The 18,465-nt window shown below is 47.3% G+C and overlaps 1 protein-coding gene across 1 annotated transcript in view; it reads left to right on the forward strand.

The window, feature by feature from the left end:
* Positions 1-344: 344 nt before the first annotated feature.
* LOC307090197 (arf-GAP with dual PH domain-containing protein 1-like) overlaps positions 345-18,465 on the forward strand; it is a 25,798-nt gene continuing 7,677 nt past the window's right edge. The window contains exons 1-3 of the mRNA XM_079756770.1: positions 345-652; positions 14,644-14,771; positions 16,442-16,529. Of these exons, the coding sequence (XP_079612896.1) occupies positions 562-652; positions 14,644-14,771; positions 16,442-16,529 (307 nt within the window). The 5' untranslated portion in view covers positions 345-561. The remainder of the gene's footprint in view (positions 653-14,643; positions 14,772-16,441; positions 16,530-18,465) is intronic.

The raw sequence follows: 18,465 nt of genomic DNA on the forward strand, positions 1-18,465 counted from the left end.
TCAGTGAATTAATGTTCTGCAATATATGAGAAAAATGGCTAAATAAAACTTGATTCCGTGATATAAAGAAAGCCATCTGCGTCACTGAAATGGTGCGTGAGTGTGCGTGTGTGTGTGTGTGTGTGTGTGTGCGCGCGCGTGCGTGTGTGTTTGTCTGTGTGTGCGCGCGCGCGCGGTCGGGGGGGGGGGGGGGGGGGGGTGATGCGGTGATGCGGTGATGGTCGCGGAGAGCAAGTGCACTTAGTGAAACCACCACTACAGGGCGAACTTTAACAGCAGAAGAAAATAGGAAGTGAGGAGGAGGCGAAGAGAAGAGCGCTCAGGAGTCAGATGCGGTAAGCAGGACTCGTCACCGAGCGACCAGAGAGCGGAGGGAGGACACAGAGAAAAGGGTGTTTCTCCGCTCTGCCCAGTGACACCGGGAGCATTGTGCATGTTTGAGACCGAGGACAGCCGACAAGGAACCTGCAGGCTGCTGGGGCGGAGGTGCTGCTTCCGCCGCTGGATGTCCTTCTTCAACCCGTCCACCGAGCGGCTGAGGCGGACATCAATTAAGTGAACATGGCCACGGAACCGGAGGGGAGCAACCGGCTCTTGCAAGACGTGCTGGCGAGACCTGGCAACGATGCGTGTGCGGACTGCGGCAATCCAGGTAGGGGGGAGAGGGAGGCGAGCGACACACGCACCCACACACACACACACACACACACACACACACACACACACATACACACACACACACACACACACACGGACACATACGGACAAACACACACGCCAGGTAACGACTCGTCGCGTCAGGCGGCAGAGCGTTGGTGTCTGCCACGCATCGTGTGGCTCCAGTGTGCAGGCGGGCGAAACGGCGCCTGTCAGAAACACTCACACACTCAAGTGTAAAATATCAATGCACACAACACAAAGAAAAGAGTGCATGTTTTTTTTTCATTATGCAACACGGGTTACAATGTTGCAGGTTCATGTCAAATTGCATAGCAACGTGGTTGTGCAATAAAACCCCTCCAACTTTAGTTAATTGTGACAGCAGAAGTATTGCTAATGTGCACCTGTAACTCTTTTGATCTTTGCCTTGGTTGTTGATTATGTCGCTAATAGTGAATTGATGTACCGTTTTCTATTCAATGACAATTGCGGAACAAAAATTTTACTATTTTATGGTTTTTGCATGGGCGTAAAGGCTGGTGTGTGTGTGTGTGTGTGTGTGTGTGTGTGTGTGTGTGTGTGTGTGTGTCCAGAAAGGCGTGGGAATGTGGCGTTGCAACACTAATAAACCCGTCTGTTTGGCTACGTCATCACTTCCTGGCTCACCCTGAATCCGTGTTAAAGGCTATTCAACTATTACTGTTTTATTCACCCATTTACAACAATACTTTTTATTTTAAAAAAGAGACTATCTGTAGGGGACTTGGCGGTTATTATACAGTGGCAGTGGTTATAGTGTTGTAATTCACAGATTCATGCACACACAATGCACACACACGCACACACACACACACACACACACACACACACACAAGTAATGCCGCCAACAACCCCACTTATCTGTGACAGAGAGACTTGACCCCTTTTCTCTTCCTCTATTCCACCTGCTTCACTCTCCCACGCCCACCACCCGTTTCTCTCTCCCTCTCCCCGTCCCTCTGTCTACCTGTTCTCTCTCACCACCCCTCCCCCCCTCCCTCTCTGTCTATCACTCTCTCTCTGGTGTAATCCACTTTCTTTCTCTGTCGGTGTCTCACTCCCTGCTATGTGGGTAGCAAGCAACAAGTAGCTGGAACTTGGGGGAGGGAGGGGGATGGATGGAGGAGTGCTGGAGCTGTTCCCGTGCTCAGCTCCCCCCCCCCCCCCCCCCCCCCCCCCCCCCCCGGCCTGTGGCGCCTGCGGCCCCCCCCACACACACACTTCAGATCGTTCATTAGTGGTCATGGTAGGGAGAGCCCTAAGCAGCAACATGTGGCTCAGCGTTGGATTAATTAAAGGGGGGGGGTCCTTCCTTCTTGTTAAAGTGTGCGTTCCTCAACACGCCTGCAGCCTGATTCTATGAAGTCCGGTTGCGACGCTCCTCAGTGACCCACAGAGAAAAAGGACTCGGGCATCATGCTCAGGAACGCCATTGTGGACTGGACCTCCAATGTTTGGACCCAGAATCGATGGGATTCGAACACCCACCCACTGTTTCTGGGAAACCAACACTACAAGGCAAGAAGGTTAGAAAGCCAGCAGAGAGAGAGGTCTTGTTGTCATGGTCCGGACGGAGGTCTGGATGGAGGTGTGTTGTGTCTATAGACTCCAGACACAGAGACCTACAGGGCAGTATGAATTCAATTTATGAGCCCATGACATCATCGTCCGTCACCCCGTAGCGACAGCCTCTGAAAGAGGATCTTCCGATGGCTGTGAGGAAAGGATGGAGTCTCAGCGGTGGTATCTGGTGCATGACGCATCCCTCCATCACCTTCTGCTCTGTGGCCACAGAGCCGTAGAGAGATGAAGACTAATGGGTCCGACTCCTCATGGAAACATCATTCCTCAATTTCAGATTATTTAGTCTGTAGTTTGTGTTGCTTTTCTGCTGCTTAGCAAAGGTGTTTAGTGTGCCGCTCGCGATGAATTCAGACGTGCGTTGTAATAATACCGTTAGTGAACCTATTCTCTAAAACCCTTTCAGTCGGGAATGATTGAATTGTGAGGAGAACAGATGGCAGATCCAAACTGCTTGTAAATAAAACAAAACAGCCTGCCGTTGGCACTTACGCCAAAAATACCAATTAGTTGTTTTTAGCCAGCAAAGGAACTGTACTTTTTCTACAGTTCCCTCACCTACACACACACACACACACCAGGGATGGAAATTAACACCCGCCACACGCCATTTGCGGGTGGATTTGTATGGTGGCGGGTGAATTGTGTCACTTCACCCGCCACTGTGTCGGGTAATACTTTCCAGTCAGGTCCGTTCAAATTTGCATGTTTAATACATTCGTCATGCGGCGCTGCACAGTTCCACAACCATTACTGTCAACATCCGGCCCCCTTCTTCTTCTACGCCTCTTTTGCTGAACTGCGACTGTCAACATCCGGGATAATAAACCGGTAACCATAGAGATAATATGCCGGTATCGACATTCGGTATAGCATGCTAGGCTAATTATTGACATAAAAAAAAAAATACTAGAGAAAGCAATGTTGCGTTTCCTCACCGGAGGAAAGAGAACAGCTGAGGAGAGTGTAGGCCAGGTACAGGTGGCGGATGATAGTACGGCTGTCACCCCCATAAAGAAGCGTTGTTTTAATGAGAGATGGCGAACATCGCACAGTGGGCAACACCGTGACCGGCTGGTGTTTGACGGGACGAGCCAGACAATGTTCTGTGCTCTCTGTCGTAAACATGCTTCGGATGGCCACAGGTCCAAAAGTTTTTGAGGGGGACACAAAACCTAAAATTGGAAGCCGTGGAGGACCACGAGTCCTCAAAAAGTCACCTTCACGTTTTGAAAATTGCCAAGGGAAAATCAGCGCCCGAAACCACGACAGCGATGAGGCCGCTCGTTAGCCTCACAACAGCCCAGCTTGATAGAAGTTAGTTCCAAATGCACACGCAATTACCAAAAAGGGAAGGCCATTTCAAGACTTCGAATGGCACTGCACGTAAGTTATTTTTTTATTTTCTATTAGGCCTAATGCAATAGTTTGTTGCTGTCGAAAAACTATCATGTTGGGTAACCTTAGAGCTCTGCTCACTTGTTTGGCGAACAGCTGCTTTCTGTCAGTCTGGTCAAAACAGATGTCAAGTGTGTGTGCTAAGACGTAGGGCTGTCCCGAATACCATTTTACAGGCTTGGAATACTCGTTGGATATTCCGAGCGAGTATTACAATACTCGTTCAAAAACAACATTAATAATTGAACGGTAAAAAAGTCGGAGTTCCTTACTTTGCTGTTGTTCCGTTCCAAATCAGCTGTCATCTGTGCCATCGTAGCCCTTACAGGAGCTTATCAATTCATCCCGTAACGTGCATATAAATCCATACAAAGATCCAATGTTTATTCGTTTGTGTCCATATTAAATCCATCATTGACCGGGTATTCCTTTGACAAAAGCCAGTCTGTGAATGCGCAATAGCAGGGCTGCATAGCGAACGTACACAAACAGATACGCTAACGAGTTCATATATATATATATATATATATATATTTAATTTTATGTATTCTGACGTTTTTCAATGTGTCTTGCACTTATTAAGTCATTGTTTCTTGTTCTTGTTTCTTCATGGTCTGTTTTCAAATGTTTAATTTCGAATGCATAGGCAGAGTATGAGTCTTCCTATACCAAGAGGATACATCTGTTGCATTATAGGGGCAGATTTCATTATACATCTGGTTGAATTGATGGTTATGATGGTGTAGCCATGCATGTTGTTTTATTGTTAATATGTCAATTTGTTTTTATTGAAAATACTTTGTATAGATGAATTATCCCCAAACTTGTCATCGTAACACCTTTGAAATAAACATGACTTAACAAAGCAGATACCTGTGTATTGTTTATCATATGCGGTAAGAGTGTAACATTTTCAACTCAGTTCCTTGGTAGCAACTACTTACATTAAAAATCACTTCTGATGGAAAAAATTATGTGTATGAAAAACACTTTTCTTATCTATTGTTACTATTATATTGTTTAAAATGTCCGCATATCTTTAAAAAATATATAGCATATAAAAAGTGGCTGGTAAAGAAGATGAGTGGCTGGTCGATTTTTAAATCGACCTGCCACAGTGGCTGGTGGGCAAAAAAGTTAATTTCCATCTCTGATGTGCACGCATCATGTGTTGAGGTTAGGTTAACACAAAGGATGTGTACGCATCATGTGTTGAGGTTAGGTTAACGCAAAGGATGTGTACGCATCATGTGTTGAGGTTAGGTTAACACAAAGGATGTGTACGCATCATGTGTTGAGGTTAGGTTAACACAAAGGATGTGTACGCATCATGTGTTGAGGTTAGGTTAACACAAAGGATGTGTACGCATCATGTGTTGAGGTTAGGTTAACACAAAGGATGTGTACGCATCATGTGTTGAGGTTAGGTTAACACAAAGGATGTGTACGCATCATGTGTTGAGGTTAGGTTAACACAAAGGATGTGTACGCATCATGTGTTGAGGTTAGGTTAACGCAAAGGATGTGTACGCATCATGTGTTGAGGTTAGGTTAACACAAAGGATGTGTACGCCTGCTGGGGAAGCCCCATGTTGTCCTAGGCCCCCCCTGCGGTCGAAGAGAAAGCATCTCTCAGCTGAATTCATAACCGAGGGATCCTGACCGTATGAGCTGTGGTCTCAGTAACGTGAAGCTAGGGGAGAGACTGGGTCTGCGGCTCTCTCACACGCTGGTAGAGTTTCATTAAAACACACACACGCACGCACGCATAACCACACACACGCATATATTTTAGCACACAGCAAAGACTAACACACAACCATATAAGAACACACACACATACAGGTTAAAACATACACATAGACGTTAGCATACATACACTCAAGCATGTAAGAGCACACACACACTCTCATGCATGTGAATGTATGTGACCTTTGACCTTTACCTTGAATCAGTGCTCTGAACGTTTCTTGCACACGTCACCTTCTGTATGACCCAGGTGTGACTTCTGAGGTAGAGGTTCGGGTCAACTTTTTCAGAAGCACTATATTTACATAATTTACATAATTTGTAAGGAAAACTCGGTTTTGTTGTTGCTGTAACTTTAGTCAGGAGTAATACCCTCGCTATACCAATGCAGGTGCATTACTGTATGGTCATCTTTGTCAACCTCTCTCTCTGTCGCACACTTTCTCACACACACACACTCACACACACACACACACACACACACACACACCTACCTTATCCAGCCCATATCTTCCCATTACGATCCACCTGGACCGCGGGGAGCCATCTCTGTTGGCCCACGCTGGCCCTCTGCCAGGACATCATCATTTATGCCGAGTCATTCTCACCGCGTCTCCCTCACCTTTGGATTAGTCCATCTATCTCACCCCCCCCTCTGGGATTAACGGCTCGAGTGGGTGTAGCATTAAAGCGTTATGGCTTACATATTAATAAATGGAGCGCCGTCATGAATAACGCTATATTCAAATCAGACGGGATTTATCTGACGTTTTTGAACACTGTGTTCTTTCTGATCATAAATGGTTTTAGAAGTGTCCCTCTGGTGCCTCCCTGGTGCCTCTCTGGTGTCCCTCTGGTGCCTCTCTGGTGTCTCTCTGGTCTCTCCCTGGTCTTTCTCTGGTCTCTGGTGTTGATCTGGTGTCTGTCTCTCTGGTGTCTCTCTTTGTTCTCTCTCTGTTCTCTCTGTTCTCTCTTGTTTCGCTCTGGTGTCTCTGGTGCCTCTCTGGTCTCTCTCTGGTCTCTCTCTGGTCTCTGTTCTCTCTGGTGTCTCTGGTGTCGCTCTGGTGACTCTCTCTCTCTGATGTCTCACTGGTCTCTCGCTGGTGTCTCTCTGGTTTCTATGTCTTTGTTCTCGATTCATGAACTTAACAACCAACTCTGAATGTTGCGCCGTGTCGGCTGCTCGGACACTGTTCTCCCTGGTTCTCCCCCCCGACACCGTTGGACGGTCCACCCCAGACAGGAGCCTCGTTCTGGGGGGGGGTGGGGTCTCTGTGGGGCGGAGGTCAGGGGAAGACAAACCTGCTGCAGGTTGGTGTTTTATTCTCCCAACGGTCGGACCGGTTCCACCGCGGTGCGTCCGGGGACTCGCGGAGAATAGTGAGAATAGAGTCCTGAGGTTGTTTATTCATCACAAACAAACTCCCAGAATCCTTTGGGGTATCAAGGTGAGCGGGGGGAGGGGCGGGGGGGGGAATGGGGGAGGACACCAACTTGGCAGCCATTCATTCTCCGACCTTGTGTTCTTGGAGGTTTGAACAGCAGGGGGGAGGTGGGTTTGAGGGGAGGGGGGGAGCCAAGCCCAGACAGCTTGGCCCTGATTTAGCTTTCAGTCAAGTACATTTTGTATATTTATATTATTATATATGTATATTATTATTATCAATATATTATATGTGTGTGTGTGTGTATTTCTTTATAAACTCACGATAGATAGACTCAACAGACTCTACCTCATCCTGTAATCCAAGCCCTCCGTTCATGAGTTCACTTCCTGTTCTTCTGTTCACCTCTGGAACCCGTTCTGCAGGGCGAGCTTCTTCATGAAACCAAACCCCACACCCAGCCCGGGGTTTGGCAGGGCCTCTGAGGCGGGCCCCCGGCCCCCATGGTCCCTTAACTCCAACATAGCCTCATGTTACCGAGGATATGATGTTTGATTAAGCCAACGCGTCTGATGTGCTGCACGATTATACAATGAGAAACCACACAGAATCAAATCATACCAACCTAGAATCAAATCATATTTTAATGAAATAATATCATTCCACTCTCCGTCACAAATCCAATTAAATTAAATCCATTTTTGTTTTTCTTCAAATCTGGGACTAAATAAATTCCCGTTGTCCAGGCAGAACCTTCAGGTATATTTCCAAGTACACAAGCCAGCGGGGATGGGCGTGTGACGTCACTCCGAGGAGGACGTTTGTGTGATTAAATATGTGAACTTTAAAATGAAAGCTGTTGTTGCTTTCAAATGATTTATTTCACCCGTGATACTCCTTCTGAGATGAAGAAAGCGCAGAGCCAGGCTCCTCCTCACCTTGTTCTAAAGAACTTATGATCAATGTCCTTCAGGAGCAGGTGGGGCAATGACCTGTTGCTCAGGGATGGCTTCAGGCAGACCGTTGGGATCGAACCCACAACCTTCGGCTTGGAGTCAAACACCTAGTCGCTTTACGATGGATTGTTAAGGAACAACATAACTGAGAATTAGTAAAGAGCTGGAAATGTTCTTATCGGTAAATGATGGCATTCAGCTGTTATTTCTGTATAGCAGACCACTGCTATGATTAACAAACCGTTGCAATGGATGCTACTTCCAACCGTAGAATCGAATCTAACGTTATTCTACCAGTACCATTTCATTACTTACACGTATTCAGTTTAACATTATTCTACGATCTGGAGATTTGAGTTTCTGGGTCGGCGTTTTGGACATTATCTAGGAGTGGCAAAAATACTGGCCTTAATTAATTAGAATGACACTGTGTTCTAATCTCGCTGAATTCTGATGTCGCTGAATTCTCAGTGAGATCTCTCAAAAAGTTTTTTTATTGTTATTAAATGTGATTAATGTGTCATGAAAACGAATGAGTAAAGGCTCCTGAATGTGAGAAAAGATTCAAAAGACTAAAGCACAGGTTATAGATGTGGAAATGACATTAGACCAATCCATTACCCATTCGTAGACCTCATGGATAATTAGGCATGATCTGAAAAAACTGTTGCCGTGGTAACATGAAAGCGGACAAAGGTAGTGCAATAAAACTCGGAGATTCCTCCCAGAGATCCGTGCCACAGACTTAATTTCCCAGTGGGAGAATGTGTAAGAGTGATGGGAGGCAATACACCATGAAGGATACTGCAAGTTCCCAGTTCAAGTTACTTTATTAGAACAGACTTGGTGAAGTGTGCAGTGAAATGACATTCAGAAAACTATAATCCCCTCTCTCTCGCTCTCTCTCTCTCTCTCTCTCTCTCTCTCTCTCTCTCTCTCTCTCTCTCTATTCTTTTACATTAACATTGACATTCAGGCCTTTAAGCAGACGCTTTTATCCAAAGCGACTTTCAATAGGTACATTTGTCAGAAAAAAGAGAAACAACAATATATCGCTGTTTATACCGTAAGGATGTTGCAAGTACATAAGTGCCAGGACGTACAACACACAATAAATGCGTAAGAGGTGTTTAGGGGGGTTCACTATTCTTGTCTCTATTCTTGTGACAAGGCGAGCCAGAAACAGCCCCCCAAAAACAGCCCCCCATAACCGATGAGAGCAGCAGACTGGATGGACTGAGCTGTTTCATTGCGTGTTTCTCTCCCTGCCGCCTACCCCAATCAGCAGTCTCCATGTTTTAACTTTATGTTATGGACCCCTGGGGGTCTGTGTATCCTCTGCACCAATCCATCCTCCCGGTTTAGCAGCCCTAGTGCAGCACTCTGGCCCCCCCAGACCCACTAGTGAAGACGGAGTACCTCACAGCCTTCACCTTGGGGTGTCTCGGGCTGATGATGAACTCCACCCCTCCGAGCAGGTCCGATTAGGCGAACCCAACACGCCCTTCGGAGCAGAACAGCCCTTCAGAACAGTGAGGGGCTTGTTCCCCGTGTGGTGGACGGCTCTCTATAAATAAAGATTGGGTCTTTCAATTAGCTCCTGACTCAGCGACCAGCGGGGGTCCCCTACGTGGAGAGAAGGGCCCCCTCCAACGCACTGCGGCGCCCGGTGTTCGCTCGCATCAGACGTCTTGAAGCAGAGCGTGGGGGCATGAGTCGTCTTCGAGTGGTGCTTTCTTTAAAGTGAGTGTTGGCCCTCAACACCACCTCCGCCATTCGCACCACCCTACCTCAACAAGGTAGGGTTTAGACGCAGAAAGGAAGCTACACATGCCAGCAATCTTTAAGAATCGATATTCTGAGAATAACACAAATATTAAAGTGAAACCGTGATCATTCAGGGGGGGGGGGGGCGGGGTTGTATGTGCCGCCCGCCACCCCCCTTCCTTCCCCTCTTGGAAACGTTGTTGCTTGCTCCTCGTCATCCCGCAGTCCGCTCTGTCCTTGGCCGCTTGCGGTGCCTGTCCCCATCACCTGGTGGTGCTGTCCTGGGTTCCTGGTTTTCCAGGTAGCTTCCGTCTTTAATGACCAGCTCGTGCTGCAGTCCTCCGTTTTGCTCTCTCACCGATCCGTTGGCAAAGCAATCGGGCGTTAACCGTTGGAAACGTTGCAGCCTCTGCTCTGAATGTTCCCCAGTGAGCAGCCAGTGTTATCACATCGAGAACATTAAACCTGATTCAGCTCCCCCGCCGCCCTGATCCTCGCTCTCCCATGCTGGCTCCGGGAGGAATGGGGTTTCTTCTAATAGAATGTGGACAATAGAGGGACGGGACAGATGGCTGGTGTGACGGCTGACAGGCTGCCCACACGGGGAAGTTCTGGGTAGGTGTTGGGAGGAATGTTCCGGGCCCTTGCATGCTTCCATGGCGATGCCACGGGTGTTGTTGGTTTCCATGGTGATGGGTTCACATTAGTCCACCGAACAAGGGACAATGGCTGCTCACCAGAGAGCCGTTGTGTGGCGTGCCAGGGCGTCTAATAATGTTTACAATAATAATATTGTCATTAATAACATGAATTCAAAAATATATGATAAAAAAAAAACATCGCCTTTGGCAGTTTGGAAAACCTGCAGTCCTCAGTTTTGAAAGCTTCCAACAAAAAATGTCCCTTCCTCCCCCTCCCTCCAAAACCTCCCGCCAAAAACAAATGACAGCTCGCTAGCTTTAGCAGCTCGACAGCGCGCCTGTAACACGGCACATACTGGAGCTTTCCCTCTCTTTTGTCAGAGCGTTTGATTTATTGTTTGCTGTCAGGATGTAAAGAAACATTTTTCAATATTTGCTGATTGGTTTTAACAATTCTTCCTTGCCTGTCAATCCAAGGTGTGTGAAATGCAGCGCTTCTTATTGGCAGACAAACCCAGGGAGGGCGGGAGCAGAAATGTTTCATGGGTCGTTTAGCCTTCGTCACACTGTGAGCCGAAAGTGACCCCATTTTTCGCACCACGACCTCAATCTAAACCGTACCGGAAATCATGAGACTTTCATGTTTGTCTGCCATGTTTGTAGTCCCAGAGTGACTCCCAACATGAAGACAGCTGCGATGGAGGCGGTCTTTGGAGGGACGGGGGAAATAGTGGTCTTTGGAGGGATGGGGGAAATAGTGGTCAAGAATCCTTATGTTGTATGTATTTTTTTAATTTATTCCCTCATCTCCTTTCCTCCTTTTCATTGCTTCCACTTTCCACCTCTCATCTTAATGACGGCAACGTTCATCTTCGCCATCACACGTTGTTCTCTCTCTAATATCCTCTATCGTTCTCTGAGCAGATTGACGAGCAGCGATCATTAGTTAATGAACGCTGCCTTCCTCTAATGTCTGTACCTCGTTAGTCTCAGAGCCTGCCTGTCTTCAGCACTTTGCACGCTGCGTTACTCTCTGTCCGCCTCGTCTCAGCAAAGCCGGTGTGTCTCACTCACGCCTTCTCTTTGACTTTTGCCAGTATGGTCTGTCCCTGCATTTGTCTCTCTCTTCATTTTGCTTCACATTGCAGTTAAAATAGAGTCTGTAAAAGGCAAGGATTCCTTAGTTTAGATCAGTCACTGTGCTCAGTTATTCTGCCACTGTGGAATCTCTGTTTGGGCCAAGGCAATGCTTTTCAGGTAATTCTTCCATTGTTAGTATTTTAGTTTTCTATTTTAGTTTCTTTCTTGTAATTTTGTTCTGTCTGATGAGTCTTGGAGCTCAGTGCTTTTTGTGAACCAGGACCCAGAACCAGCAGACTGGGGGGTCTCTCTCCAGGGGGTCTCTGGAGGGGAGGGCTTGTTCGTGTTCACGTCAGGGTCACTTTCTTTGAGGTGATTATAAAAATATATTTTTTTCCTTTTGAATGTGGATAATGAATGAGTTTCACCCTAATTCTGCTCTGAATACATTATATGGTGTTTCCCATTAGATACAGAGGATGGATTACCTGTACCTGCTGGTCTGACGTTTAGGGCAGCAAGGTATCATTATTGCCAAGGTCAAATCATATCTAGAAATAATTTATATTTGTGGTGCTGGAGGCTGGGTCTTTTTTGGTCTATCCTATTTTGTTTCTTTGTGAGATTCACTGTCCAAGCCTGGGAGGGTTTATGCAGATTATCAAGATCACAATTCTCTGGTTGGAGACAGCATTACATCATCGTCTGCAAAAAGCACCTGACTTCTGAGTCTGCTAGGGGAGGCCAGATGCTGCCCACGCTTCTAATGACTTTCATGGCTGTATGTGTGGAACAAGGCTGGACTGGATCTGCATCCCTGTCTGACAACGGCTTTAGGAGAGTCTGTGTTTTTTGCAGATCTGAACTTCATACTTCTGCATTTTTCTCTCTAACTCTCCAGCTGTTTGAACAGCGGACGCTCATGCATGTATATCAGAGTTTTGAGATCAACAAAACCGGGAGAATAATAAGCTTTTGTTCTGTTTATTTGCTTGGCAATTAGGGTGCTGAGGGTGAAAATATGGTCCGTTGTACGAACATTTGGTAAAAAGCCAAGTTGGGATTTCCTCAGGACATTATTTTCAGTGCGGAAATGTCGTGGTTGATGATCATAGAGAAGATTTAACCACTGTTGCTTTCCCCAATCCCTCTCTCGCTGTGTCTCTTCCTCTCGTTGTTTCTCTTTCTCTCTCTCTCCATCCCTTCTGCCCTCTCTCTTTCTCTCTCTCTCTCTCTCTCTCTCTCTCTCGCTCTCTCTCTCTCTCTCTCTCTCTCTCTCTCTCTCTCTCGCTCTCTCTCTCTCTCTCTCTCTCTCTCTCACTGTCTCCCATTCTCTCTCGCTCTCTCTTCCCCCATCCCTTCCACCCTATCTCTCTCTCTGGTGATGGGTTCATGTTAGTTCACCAAACAAGGGACAATGGCTTCTCACCAGTGAGCCGTTGTGTGTGGTGCCAGGGTGCCTAATAATGTTTGCAAAATTAATAACGTTAATAATAACAGGAATTCTCTCTCTCTCTCTCTCTCTCTCTCTCTCTCTCTCTCTCTCTCTCTCTCTCTCTCTCTCTCTCTCTCTCTCTCTCTCTCTCTTTATTGTTATAATACATAATAAACCCTCTTGCGCTGGCTGGTCCTGCCACCCGCTGGTCCACTCTCCTCTCCTATTTCTCCTCCCCTTCCCTCCTCTTTCGACCCCCCCCTCCCCCGCTGCCCTCCCACCACCTCAAGCCACAGCAGGATACAGAAATATCCTGACTCACTCACTCTGTGTACTTAGTTTATTTATTAGCGTCCTATGCCTCGTATCCTCATATCGCTTGGTCCGTTCTGCTCCATCAGCGCCGTCCATCTCTCGTCTTCGCTCGTCTTCATCCTCTCTCTTGGTCTCGGTCTCGCTCTCTCTCTCTCTCTCTCTCTCGCTCTCTCGCTCTCTCGCTCTCCCTCTCTCTCTCTCTCTCTCGCTCTCTCTCTCTCTCTCGCTCTCCCTCTCTCTCTCTCTCTCTTCTCTCTCTCTCTCTCTCTAATGAAACTCTGTTGCAGTCCTCCACACCTTGTATCCAAGCAACAGCCTCACGACAGGTGACTAAGTAGTAATAACTTACACATGAAGAGTACGTTTGTGTCTGTGTGTAGACGAGAATTTTTTTGTTGTGCATGCATGTGTGTCTGACTATCATTTTTGTAGCTAGCCAGCCTGGTAACTTTTCTCTAATCAGAAAAACAAAACTGTGTCTCTCCTTCCTATCTGGGGGATTTCAATGCGGGGATTGCAAAACACACATGCACGCATACACACACACGCAAATATATACTCACAACACTTCCCTGACACACACATGCAATCAAACAGGCACCCACAACACATAGATACCCAACATCACCCAGACACACACAAGCAGGCAGGTACACAATCTGGCACGACTATGCACACACACGCACACACACACACACACACGTACACACACACACACACGACACACGCACACACACCCTGTGACACACACATGCATATATACGGCTGCATGCACATGAAGACACACACACAGACACATACACAAAGTCGAACTATTTTACACACACAGTCACAATCTCTATCACGCACACATACACACAGTCGCACACACACACACACGCACACATACACACAGACAATCTCTGACAAACAGACGCACACACAATCGCGGACCCTCACACACACACACACACACACACACACACACACACACACACACACACACACACACACACACACACACACACACACACACAGACACACACCCTTGTCCGCACACCTCTCCCCACTGCTATATATACACACATGCCTCATTTACTTTGTACTTCTACCCAGACGCGCTGTGTCAGCATATTGCCGTTTACAGCCTGCACCTTGATCCTCCCCTCTGGCCCAATGTCTTCATGACCAGAGGTCTCCCTCCTATTCCTCCTATCTATCCCTCCATCACAATCTCTCTCTCTCTCTCTCTCTCTCTCTCTCTCTCTCTCTCTCTCTCTCTCTCTCTCTCCTCTCTCTCTCTCTCTCTCTTCTCTCTCTCTGTATTTCCTGCTCTCTCCTTTTGACCTTAGTGCCTCAACTTTTATCTTCATCCCTCCTTTTCTTTCTGTCTTTCATCAACTCTCTCTCTCTCTCTCATCAACTCTCACTCTCAATCTCTCTCTCTTTATCTAAGAATAATAATTAATTTGTTTATCGCCTTCCAAAATACTCTAACACTCTTTCCATCGATAAAAGTCAAAATACCATAAACGCCAATACAGCACTACAACGCAGTTCAGCTGAAACCCACAGTCAGCTGAAACACAGTGCAAGGCGTCGACAAAGGCTTTCAGCGTTGAAAGCCGTTCTAACCTCTTCTTCCTGTGTGGTTGCAGAGCCGGACTGGGCGTCTCTGACGCTGGGCGTCTTTGTGTGCCAGGCCTGCTCGCTGCTTCACCGCAGCATCCCCCACATCAGCCGTGTCAAGCCGCTGCAAGAGAGCTGGGAGGCCAGCGAGGTGGAGGTACGCATGCACGCACACAGGCATAGGCGCACACATATAGACACACGTGCACACACAAACATATGCATACACACGCGCACACACGCGCCCACACACACACACACACGCACATATTGACATAAACGCACGCACGCGCGCACACGCACATTAATATAGGAACACAGGCCCCACAGTCTCAATAAACAACAACAACAATGGCGGCGCAGAATGAAACTTGTAATCTACGGAGCAATCAATTGAATAGGATAGAATAGTGATTAATGACGTTGAAAGAGTAACACAAATCTGCATGGAGGCTTTCTCAGAGGAGAATATGTTGCTGCCCACCTGAAGCCCAGGGAGAGAAGAGAGACAGTCTGGTGCCGTGCCCGTATCTGGAAATCAATTACTCTTCTGCCCAGCCCAGACACATTTTTATTGCGAAACGCAAACCTGAATATCTGGATGGTCTCACGAGGCCAGAGGAAGACATTACACATTTCCAGGTTTTATTACTGGTGATTTGAGGTTCTGCAATGTTTCAGTGACAACATCCCTGTTGGGCTTTAATATCGAAGCTTTGTTTGTACAGCACCTTTCACACATAAGAATGCAGCATAGAGCGTATAAGAAAGAACCACCACACCAACACCAATACAGCAGCAGAGTGCTCTACAATACAGAGCAGCACTGCGGATTAAAAACTAAACACAATCCACCCATACAATCGAATCTGCAGAGAAAGCAGCGTGGATAAAATGCTAATCACAGCTATTCCTTTGTCTTATAAAACGCTGAATCAAAAGCTCAATTGACGAGATAGGTTTTTAACTGCCACTTTAATTATTTTACTGAGCTCGCTTCCCTTGACTGATCAAGGTAACGCGTTCCAAAGTCTAAGGGAATAATTAATAAATGCTGCATCACAAACTTTCTTGGGTTCTGATGGTAACCTGAAGAAGCCAGCCTCAGAGGACCTGGGCTCTCTCTCTAGTCAGTCATCCAGGCATTAAGGTAGGTGGATCCAAGCCCATTATGTGCTTTAATCACGAGTAGAAGGACTTTGAGGTAAACTCTGAATGATGCTGAGAGCCAATGCATGGCAGTTAGGACTGGACTGCTGTTTCCTCCTAGTTTGTGAATGAGTTGGAGCCCCTCCAAAGTGGTTGTGGGGAGGCCAATAAATGGTGCATCGCAATAGACAATTCTACTATAAATAAATTATCAGTTTTTCAGCTTTCCACTGATTAGTTCATATCGGCTGCACCTTTTGCAGTCTTTCTCAGATGAAAAAAACCTTCTTGAACACCGTCCTAATGGACAGCTGATGGTGAGGGAGAAACTAGCATTAGTATAATTTGGTTAAACAGAAATATATAACTTGCATCATTTGCATAGCTATTAAAGTTTACAGTGTGTGCTGTGATCGCTAAGCAGGAGGATATACAGTAGGAACAGTAAAGGACCAAGACAACATCCCTGTGGAACACCAAAACGTATTTCATACTCATTCAATACGTGAGATCCAAGACTGACAGAGAATTTTCTGACTGAACCATCGTCATATACCTACTTTAATTTCCCCATTTACTACGACGATATATTTTTCTGCAAACGTGTGATAGTTGAAACACATTACTTATCCGTTCTAAATTCTCATCTCCTTCTGTTCTGCGTTCTGCGGCGGCCAGCTGATGTCTTCGGCGGGGAACCGGGCGGCCAGGGTGAAGTACGAGCAGAAGGTTCCACCGTTCTACTACAGACCCACGCACACCGACTGCAAGTGAGTCCCCAATAACAGCGTCTCAAGACGGGGGGGGGGGGGGGGGGGGGGGGGGGGGGGGGGCGGGGGCGTGACAGGAGTGTGGTTCAGCTTCAGGAGACCAATGAAACATCTTTGTTGTGGTTACAAATATGTATGCAATTAAAAGCAGCCAATGGAATGCCTGAATGATTTGGTTGGTGGGCGGGACCTCATCAGCACCACAGTGTGGTGTTGTTTCATTGAAGGCCATACATGTCAATCACAAAGAACATTCCAAACCACACCTAAATCTAGACAATCCGCCCTCCTCAGAGATTGTGTGCATGTAGAATGTACTGATTGAATAACTGCCGGTTTGATTGCCCCATATGCCTAACCCATACACAACTCATCTACTTAAAAGGCATCGTGTGTGCGATTTGGGAGCTGTAATTTGAGGGTAGTTCGTCATAAATTATAAATACATTTTTAACTATCGTGAGGTAAATCCACCGTGGGGGATATCTTTTTCCATTTAATTTGCCTGCCTCAGTATGAGCCCATTCAGATTCCAGACCCTCCCAGCTCATGTCTGACCAATCAAGGCCTTTCTTCCATGATTGGTTTGGGTAACCCACCTTGCCTGTAAATCAACAGGTGGGTGAAATGCAACACTTTGGCAGAGAAACAAGGGAGGGAGGGAGGAAGTAGAGAGGGAGGGGACGGTTAGTAAGTTATTGGAAGGCTTACCTCAGGGGGTAGAGCGGTTGGCTGGAACTGAAAGGTTGCTAGTTCGATCCCCGGCTCCTCCTAGCCGAGTGTCGAGGTGTCCCTGAGCGAGACGCCTCACCCTGACTGCCTCCCGACGAGCTGGCTGTCCACCCGCCGTCGGGGTGTGAATGTGTGAGTGAACCGCTGTAAGTCTCTGTTGATTGAAAGCGTCTCCTAGATGTATTGTTAATGTAGTTGAAACATCCGGCTCTCTACTGCTTCTCTTTACAACTCCCGATCGTACCTACACCACCTTTAATCAGGTGAGGTTAACACGAGGTTATGCCTGTAGGAGAATCGTGTGGTCGCACACGGTTCTTACTCAGACACTGAGTTGATAACATCAACATGTCGACCTCCGAGGAGAGTCTGTCTTGGCCCCCGCTCCGTGTGAAGTCGCCTCGCGCTGTAAGCCGAGCCGGGGGAACCGGTTCCGCCGCTTATCTGATGAACTTCCATTTGAGAAGGCTGAGGGAAACAGAGCGAACAGCCATCGGTTCCCACACCGCCCAGAGCAGGCTGGGGCACACACAGCTTCCTCTTTCCTGCGCCCACATTCAGGTTGAGCGAGTGGCCGACTGGGGGCGAACGCTGGGTGTGTTTGTGTGTGTGTGTGGTGTGTGTGTGTGTGTGTGTGTGTGTGTGTGTGTGTGTGTGTGTGTGTGTGTGTGTGTGTGTGTGTGGGTGTGTGTGTGCGTCTGTTGGGATCAGGGTATTCCCCGCTCATCCATCCGCTGCCTTTTGGGACACACCGTCCATCTTCAAGCTCTTCTCTCTCTGCCCCCCCCCCCCCCCCTTCTGGTGGCTCATCCTAAAGAAGACACACACACACACACACACACACACACCTAGCCCCTTCCCAATAAGATGCTTGAGGTTGTCGATTTTGTGTCCGATACGTTCAATTTTGACGGAAAAAATACAGATTTAGATGAACCTGCGCCGTTAAGCGTTAACTGTGTGCACATTTGCAATGCAGCAGAACAGGAAAGGGGAGAAGCCAGCGCCAAGACATTCTGTGAGGAGGTAAGGTTAAGAGACGATACGGGGACGTAAAGTGAAAGAGAGAGAGAATGCCAACGAGAGAGAGTGAGAGTGAGAGAGAGCGTTGGCATGATGATGTGCTGACTATTACCACTCACCTTTTGGAGAACGCCTTGTTTAGGGTAGCGCTGAATCACTGCACCCCTGATCAGGTTT

This window comes from Pollachius pollachius (assembly GCF_949987615.1).
Source record: "Pollachius pollachius genome assembly, chromosome: 19".
Classification (NCBI taxonomy): domain Eukaryota; kingdom Metazoa; phylum Chordata; class Actinopteri; order Gadiformes; family Gadidae; genus Pollachius; species Pollachius pollachius.